At 35.5% G+C, this 8,966-nt stretch overlaps 1 protein-coding gene across 1 annotated transcript; it reads right to left on the reverse strand.

Annotated features, from left to right (window-relative positions):
- Window positions 1-1,336: 1,336 nt before the first annotated feature.
- LOC112528849 (patatin-like protein 6) lies at window positions 1,337-5,234 on the reverse strand. The gene is made up of 4 exons (XM_025139912.1): window positions 5,035-5,234; window positions 3,726-4,933; window positions 2,615-2,897; window positions 1,337-1,813 (listed from the first exon to the last, which is right to left on the reverse strand). The coding sequence occupies exons 2-3, from the start codon at window positions 4,848-4,850 to the stop codon at window positions 2,628-2,630; spliced, it is 1,395 nt and encodes a 464-aa protein (XP_024995680.1). The 5' UTR covers window positions 4,851-4,933; window positions 5,035-5,234; the 3' UTR covers window positions 1,337-1,813; window positions 2,615-2,627.
- Window positions 5,235-8,966: the final 3,732 nt, after the last annotated feature.

Here is an 8,966-nt window from a genome sequence, read left to right on the forward strand (position 1 = left end):
TTTATATTCTTATCTACCCACAAACTCCATTGTCAACATCACCATTCACTAATCCATCCTTAATTTTTATTCTTATCTACCCACAAACTCCATCATTCAACATCACTAATCCAAACATTTGGATAGGGATGGGTTTGTAGAAGATTTAGTTCTTTTTTTTTTTAATCTGTTAAACCATAAAATAACATTGAAACTTCACAGTAAAACATTATAAAGGTATAAACAATATCGAATTTTTGAGAAGAAGAAAAAAAACATTGTAAAAGTTCACAATGTTTTGCTGTAAATGTTCAATTCTATTTATATGGTCTCAGAATCTTACAAAAACAACATGATCTCATCATATAATCTCAAATCTTTTTTAAATAACCTCATGAATATAACTTTTACAAAACAGTAAGAAGTCAATGTTATATATTCAATTTAAATGGTACTTCTTTCTTCAATTTGTGTACTTTGAAAAGGAACGATCTTGAGTTTACATATAATTCTTATGTTATTAAGAACTTATTGTATTTTAGTTTAAATTTATTTGCTTATATTAATTTATAATAAATCAATGTAGTTTACATATAATTCTTTCAATGGATGGTGCCTGATTGGTTTGAGCTTGTCTTCAAAAGGTCAAAAGTGTCGGGAGGTCACAAGTTCAAATCCAAGAAGGAACAAAAATCCCCCTATGACCACGAAGGTTCAACTGCGGTGACCAGGGATGGACCCATAATTTTTTTAAAACGGTAGCACTATTTGACCATAAGAAAAAATATATATGAAATTTTTTTCAAACGGTGACACCGTTTTACTATAAGAAACAAAGATACAGATTTTTTTTCAAACGGTGACACCGTTTGACTAAGAAAATGGCACTAACATTATTTGGACTTGGGTGTGGGTTGGAATAAAAGTCTTGCAAACCAACTCTACATTCTAATTGTAGTTTCAAAATATGTACGGTGGCACACAACAAATTAATACGGTTGCACCGTTCACGGAACCTCAATTTTTTACCCTTTGACGGAGAAACGATACGGTGGTACGTGCCACCCATGACACTTAACTAGGTCCGTCTATGGCGGTGACTCCGGGTTACCTGCAAAGCAGGTGGTCGTCCTGGGATTAGTCGGCTCGCATAGCGGGTTGGATATCCAGGTTAATCAAAAAAAAAAAATCAATGTGTGTGTGTGTATATATATATCTTGAAGTCTACTACTGATTATTAAACCAATTTCAATTATAGTATATTGAAATTTTGAAAAAGAATTTGTAAGATGGAGTTAAATGAATCATCCAATCTGCCAACTAAGGTCCCCATATTCATGAATCAAACATCTTTTTAATCACATAATTTAACTTCAAAGAAGATACACATGATTCTTTTACACTATGAATAATATAGAGGAAGACTAAACACAAACCTATCACACACCTCTCTATTAATTTAAAACATATACACAAATCACTATAAATAAGTGTATCAATGGGCAACAAAAACTGCCAACAGACACCAAGTTGATTTATTTATGGTACAAGCGGCCCCTTCTCTTTTCTTTACTCTAATCATCTTCCTTTCCTATCTTATCTTATTCTTATCCCTTGGGACTTGAATCATTCATTTATATCTTGTTTAAATCAAGAATCATGTGGAATAATTGTATTAATCAACATACAATTATACATCCTTTTTACCTTTTTTGCCCCTCCTCTTACCAAGTAGACTGGGCTCCACATTCCTTGTACTCTTTTACCCTTTTTCCTTTCTTCTGACAATCGAGTGTCATTTTACAAAGTACATATCGCTTTATTCCCCCTCCCCCTGCATTCCATCCCAAAATATCCATTTTTAAGTAACTACAAGAGTAAGATTAAAAAAACTAAATGTTCATTGGTCTCACACTATCCGAGTTACCGGTAGTAGAGTTCAACTTCCTAACAAGTCAATGACTCAAAAAATATGACATTATAATAAATTTCTAGTGAAATAAAGGTATGTCATTTTCATCCATGGGAACTCCAACGGTGTTGGTATTTTTCCATGTGGTATATTTTGAAAACTACCCACCTACCTAAATACCCTCCAAATCACTTGGCATACGTCCAACAAGTAGATGGTGAACAAGGACCCATCCCTGGCCCTGGGGTCACCTCACCACCCTCGAATCTTTTAAAACCCCTTCTCCATCCAGAAAAGGGCTCACCCACCCGGTGGGTATTCTTGTCTTTTTCTCATTCTCGAATACATTCCGCTCACCAATCCTTCTCCTCGACCACAATAAATTGACGACACCAGCCCTCTCCCACAAGCACTTTCAATGTTACACTTCTAAAAAGACCAAAATGCCCTTGCTTGTGTCGGTAGGCAGACCAACCAACCAACCGTAGGAGAGCAAGATGGGCTAGTCTCCTTAGGCGTGCACCATATGTATCCGTTTCTATGATAGTCAAGATTCTAACACAAGACATGTCATGTGTCAAAAGTTTTTAACTTTTCTTTAAAACTAATTCTCAACTTTTGATGAAGTTTGAACTCCCAACCTCCAAGAAGGTTGGAATCTACAGGTAACTAGACCAATAGCCCTTTAGTTAATTTTTGACTTTTTACGATCCAAAAACATACCTTTATTGGAAATTCAAGTCTGTTTCATGGCGGCTTGCTTAAAAGCAACAGTGGGAGCAATCCGGCAGCTCCTCCTTTGATGCTCTACCACAAGTTCTCCGGCAAACCAATCAAGTTTTTCAAGATTACTCTCGTCAGCGATCCTCTTGCCCTCAAACAGCACAGATTCAACGTTTTTCTGCCTCAGCATTTCATCAGCTATTGCTGTCAGCATTTTTACATTGCTGGGACTAGGGTCCGAGTCAACATTCACCCCACAACCACCCATGTTCGATCCATTTGCCTATAAAAGTTAACAATTCTTTAAGTCCCAAAATTTGAAAATGCATGCTGCCAAAAGGAAATTAGGAATAGTAATCAAATATCAAACACACCAAGTTTCTTAATGGATGTATGATGCATTCACACACACAATCATTGTTTTAAAGTTGCAACTCTCAACAAGGTGACCTACATGCTTTTCCCTTCCAAGCCCAGAGCTCAATTTCCATCTCTTTTTCACCACAATAATAGTATGAATAACCAACTTCCACTAATTTTTAAATCAACCGAAACCATAATGATAAGTTATTGGTAGCTTGACTACAAAAACACTTCAAGACTCGAATTTCATATTATATTCACAACAGATATCACGAGCAATAGAATAGATTCTTCCATAATCATTATAGATGCAGGAATTGAGCTCTTGACGTATGGCAAGATGATAATTATGATACCATTTGTAAACCCCCCACAAAGTTAACCTTCCAAATAAACTACAAATTATTAGTGTCTCGCTACCGAATGTTTACAGGGGACGCAGAATTGAATCAAATGATATATCGCAATTCGCATGGCCCTTTTGTTCTTAAAACAAAATGTAAACATAAAAAAAACTTATCTTTTTTCTTATTTTGTCACTATCATTAAAATTTGTAATGTTTGATGTCGTACATGAATTAGTAAAATCTCATTATTACCATAACTTACCATTTTTAAGCATGAAAAATTAGTTACCCCTAAATACCATTTTTAAACCCAACTGTTTCAATTTTGCAAGATTTTCAAGTTGAAACTAATTTCGAATTTTGAATTTGATGAATTAGGAAGGTTTTTCGAGTCTTTATACCTGGATACGGACGTAGTTGCTACAACGGTTCTGACCAAACGCCATGGCGACGGCGTGGTCCACCATGTCGGCGGAGCTGTCGCCGGAAATTCGAGCCATGGGACGACACCAGTGGTTAGCTTTCCACCCTTTGACTGGCTCGTAATGGAAGTTTCCTTCTAGAAGCTGACCTGTCCCAAGTGAAAGTACCAAAAGGTCCTCCACCCCTCGCACGAACGGGAACTCCTGTTTGTTGTGTAGCACGTGCGTAATCGCGGCAGCAGTGGGGTTGCTCATGGCTAGACCGCCGTCTACCGCCACACAACGAGTCTTTCCGTCTGTAGACTTCATTGAGACGGGCTCGAACAAGTCCGGAGAAGCTGACGTGGCACGGCAGACCTCCCAGAGCTGGAAATCGAAGCTGTCGGTTTCCAAAGCGTCGGCTCGCGAGAACAGGAACGGAGCCGAGCTGGAGAGGTCGTAGCAAGGGATCAAAATCGGCTTCAATGTGTTTCTCAAAGTCAAACTCTGCCCGTTGACTGTAAACGCTTCTTTCATTGCGTTCTCGAATCCAGTGGTAGCGTGAGTACTCCCTCCGCCGCTGCTTCCGCCGCGTAAAATCCTTTTCAATAAACCTCCGCCACCGCCGGAAATCGGTTTCTGATTATACAGGCGCTTCCCCTGCTCGGCTAGAAACTTCCACGTATCCTCCGCCTTGAAAAGCGGACGGCTCTGGTTCTTACTCCCAAACAACATCGCCGTAAAGATTCCTCCTACTCCGGTGCCGGCAGCAACATCAAAATAATCGGCGATTCTTGCGTTCGGATTACCGGACTTTTCCTTCAACGCGTTTTCAAGGTACGCTAGGGCCTTACCGGCTAAAATACTCCTCATTCCTCCACCGTCAATTGAGAGAACGCAGATTTTTCCTCTCTGATTCTTCATCGATTGAACGCCGTCGTAATCGGCCACCGCGTTTGACGTAACATAATCTTCTGGAGAAGCCTGTTTGGGTTTCCAGAGCTTCTGATCGTCATAACCGAATAAGAACTTGCTTTCGAGGATCGAAAAAATCTCGTAGCTGAGTTTATCGGTGTCGATGCTCGGCTCTTGTAGCATTTCCAACGATGAATGATTTGAAGCCATTTCTTCTTGTAATAACAACGATCGATTGTTATCCAAAGCGTCACACTTTGCAATTAAAACCCCAGGTACTTGAACAAATCTCTCTGCAATCAATTTCTGGATAAATATAGCTACCAAACACACATATACGTGCCTGTTTCTTTAGCCAAGATAAGACGATCAAAGGAATAATATAAAAGCAAACCTTCACCAAGAATCTCCCGCCAAAAACATGAAATACGGATTTCAATTCACCAAATTCTTCATCAATTAAACCCGGTGATTCTCAAAAATCAATCCGATCATTCCTCTGGATTCTAAAGGGAATAGAACTTCGAATTCAATCTTTGAGAACGTGAAAAGGGTATGGATGCATCAGAAAATATGGAAGAAAGGAGAAGGAAAAAAAGGAGACAATAAATGGAAGACGTGCAAAGGCAAAAGACACATTGATTGTGTAGAGGATTTCAGCTTTTATAACTTTTTAATTAAAAAACTGTTAATCACAAATAATGGCAACGAATTTTGTTTAAATTTATAATTATAAATTCGAAAATTATTAAATTCTTATCCCTTGGCCCTCAAGTTTATTGAAACCTTATGTTATTGAGCGTTTATAAGAGAAGGTATGAATAGAATTTATTGTAAAAAATTTCATATTTTTTAAGTTTTTATAAGAATGAAAAAAAATAGGACAAAATAACGTTAATTTTTTTCGCTCAATTTGAAAAGGACATTTGTCTACATTCAGCCTTAAACGATTTACCTATATAGCCTTAAACGATTTACCTATATTTCTCGTTGTTGTTTATGAAATCGAGTTTCTGGAATTCCTTGCCTCCTGCTGTTTCCTCCTCCTCTTCTTTGTTGTTCAAATTTGTAGGTCTCTTCTTTTTGACGTTTCAACCGTTCCCTCCTCGTCTAGAAATTCTAGGTCTCTTCTTCTTGACGTTTCAACTGTTTCGTCCTCATCTAAAATTTCTTCGTCTCTCCTTTTTGATGTTCCTACAGTTTCTTCCTCCCCATCTGAAATTTCTAGGTTTCATTTGTTCATGGATTTTGGTTTGGTTACTGGTTTTTTTGTTACAGATCTTGTAAAAAAGTTTGATCTCCATAAATTTGCTTCTTCTTCATAGCCTTGTTTCCATATTTACTTGTTGTTTATGATTTGTTTGATGTATTGGTTTACAAATGACTTGGAATCATGTGAGACAAAGGGTTTTTCGTGACACCCGTAAGATCATTCTCAACACTTGGATTATATCTACAATCTGAACATTCATAATCACAAAATTGCCACGAGGCTTTTCAATAATCATAAAATTGTCACCGTGCAACTTTAGACCATTAGATCATTAGTTTATAAAGTTGATCAATGAACATAAATTAGTCTTATGGGTCTCACGAAAAACCCTGGGTCTCACGTGAACTCAACCCCAATACAAAAAATGGTAAAAGAAGTTGTAAAAAATATTGATCACGAAAATGTGTTCGTTGTTCATTGTATAGGTTCTTGATTTGTCGGATACAAAAAAGTGTTGTTTAAATCAAAGCGTAAAATTGTCATTTCCATTATTCAAATGATTTATTCAGCATAACAATTGAACAAAAATTTAAATAAATCAATACAGAAAGCTTTATGTACATAGTTAACTTTATTCATACATGATTTAATGAAAAACCAACCGAACAGTCCCTTAGTGTTTCACATTCGATTTCTAAAACAAATTGTAACTAAATAGTAAGATTTATAAAAAAATCTATGGGGCCGTTTACCAAACACTTCTCCAGTAAGTGTTTACCGATAAAATTAACACCATCATTTACTTACCGGGTAAGATTTTAGTCCACCGAAACGACATTGTATGCAATAATTTACCCGGTAAGAGTTATCGCTCTCATTTATCGGGTAAGACTTTTGGTCATTGTCTCGCTCTTACCGAGTAAGTTCTTGGTCCTTAACATATTCATCAGGTAAAATAATATGACTTGGTAGGTGCTCACCCCCATAAACGTTTGGTAAACGACCCCTTAGTCACTGTCTCACTCTTACTGAGTAAAATCTTTTGTCCTTACGATATTCATCCGGTAAGATAATATGACTTGGTATTCACTTACCCGAGTAAGCGTTTGGTGAACGACCCCTATATCTTAAAACTATATATTTATGATAAATATTGTCCAAACACCTCATCAATGCTATTCATGTGACTTTTTTTTTATCATAACCTTTGAAAGCGTAATTTTTTATTAAATTAAATGTTTAAGGACAAACATGTTTAGTTATTGTTATTGATAACAATGTATTTAAATAATCTGATAAATCAATAATGCATGTACATTTTTATACACATGATAAAATGACACCACATTCTCTCAGTTTTCTGCAAAATGTAACAAGGGTATGTTAATATTATTTGATGATAATGTGCATCATTTTTATATTATGTTTATTAACTGATAAATTAGTTATTGACTGATAAGTTATTTGATAAAGTAATTATATTTGATAAAAACTAGCTGCTAAATTATTTTCTTTTATGTAACGGTGGGTTTCATGATCAAATTACTTGCATCGACTAACTCACAGGACGACCACGAATGACTTGGAGTTATCAGTCATCACAAGTGAACCTACATAGCACAAGGGTTTTGGCAACGCTTGGATTCGAACAAAGAGTATATGAGATTTTCCACTACATCCTTTGAGGCATAACCAGTACGTCACAACCCAAATTGTAGATTAAATAATATATTCTGATAAATTAATTTGAAAAAAGTGAAAAATAAACCTTTAAAACTTACTGAAACGGTACTTCAAATAATTTTTTAAAAAATTAGCTGTTGAGTTAGGCTAGAATTAATTGATCAAGTCTTTTTCAACAAATTCAAAAAATAAGTATATTTGATTGATATGTATTATTTGAGTGCAAACTTCTTTTCTTTGTCGAAGGAGATATATTTACCCGACACCTTTTTTGAAAGAAAAAAAGAGTAGATGATTAATATAAAACTGATAAAAATCATGTCTCAAAGTTTTATGTCTTCTTATATCAATCACGTAAAGTTATGTCGTTATTATACTTAATTCATCTATTCGTTTTATCTTCTCAATAAATAAATGATTGGATGCATTTGATTTTGATTGATAGATATAGACAAGATAGAGATATGAGAAATTAGCTCAAATGACCATTCTTCTCATTTAAATTAACTTCCTAACAATTTCTCTTTCAGGTTGACTCAAATGTCATGACGTCCACAATATCCAAACCTATAATATTGCAGACCTAGCTAAAAGACAAAAAAAATGTCAAATTCAACCAGTTTATCGTCGCAATTACGAACCTGGTTGGTCACAATTGCACATTTGTATTGAAATTTTGATTTTTAGCTACGTTTCCAATATTGCAAAAGTAATGACATTTGGGTTATTCAAAAAAAAAAATGGTTAGAAAGTTAATTTAAATGGAAAAAATGGTGACTTAACTCGAGAAATTTAGAGAAATTTGATAGCGGTGATTTTTTATTCTTGTACATTAAAATAAAATAAAAATGAATAGCATCAATAATATATATAAAGGGATTGGCAGTAGTTGTTCCGGAAGAGTGGGGGTCGGATTGAAGCCATGGACGTGTGGAGCTCATTCCGATAACAGGACAAAATTACGGCACCGACCGCCGGCCATCGGCAGGGATAAAAGGAGAGTTGGAGACCCACCAACTTAGATCGATTTGATTCTGGGCCCCACTTAATCTCTTTCATTTTGTTCTTATGGATGGGCCATACAATTGGGACCCACAGAGGTACCGTGACATCAGCACCACACCGCAAAAATAAAATTATTAACGACACTATTGATGTTAATGTTTGATTGGTTTGAGATTGAGTTTGAAAACTTAAAAGTGTTTGAAGGTTTTAGATTTAAATTTAATGATAAATAAAAATCTTTTTGTGATCATAAAGATTCAAATACGAGGACTCTGGATTACTTGCAAACGAGTTGGATATCCAGGTTAATTATATAGGTAGAGGTTCAAACGAGAACCCATGTGATTTACGAAAACGTAAGAACAACTCAATAACCACAAACTTTTTTAATTAATAAATTAACTTTTATTATATATAAATAATTT

Source organism: Cynara cardunculus, assembly GCF_001531365.2.
Source record: "Cynara cardunculus var. scolymus isolate 2C chromosome LG 1, CcrdV1, whole genome shotgun sequence".
NCBI classification, from domain to species: Eukaryota; Viridiplantae; Streptophyta; class Magnoliopsida; order Asterales; family Asteraceae; genus Cynara; species Cynara cardunculus.

Bases quoted from the DNA above. Each gene is read 5' to 3' on its own strand.
- LOC112528849 (XM_025139912.1), bottom strand. From the start codon at position 4,850: ATGGCTTCAAATCATTCATCGTTGGAAATGCTACAAGAGCCGAGCATC. The intron at 2,898-3,725 runs GTATAAAGACTC...TAACTTTTATAG, and splicing joins GCAACTACGTCCGTATCCAG to GCAAATGGATCGAACATGGG.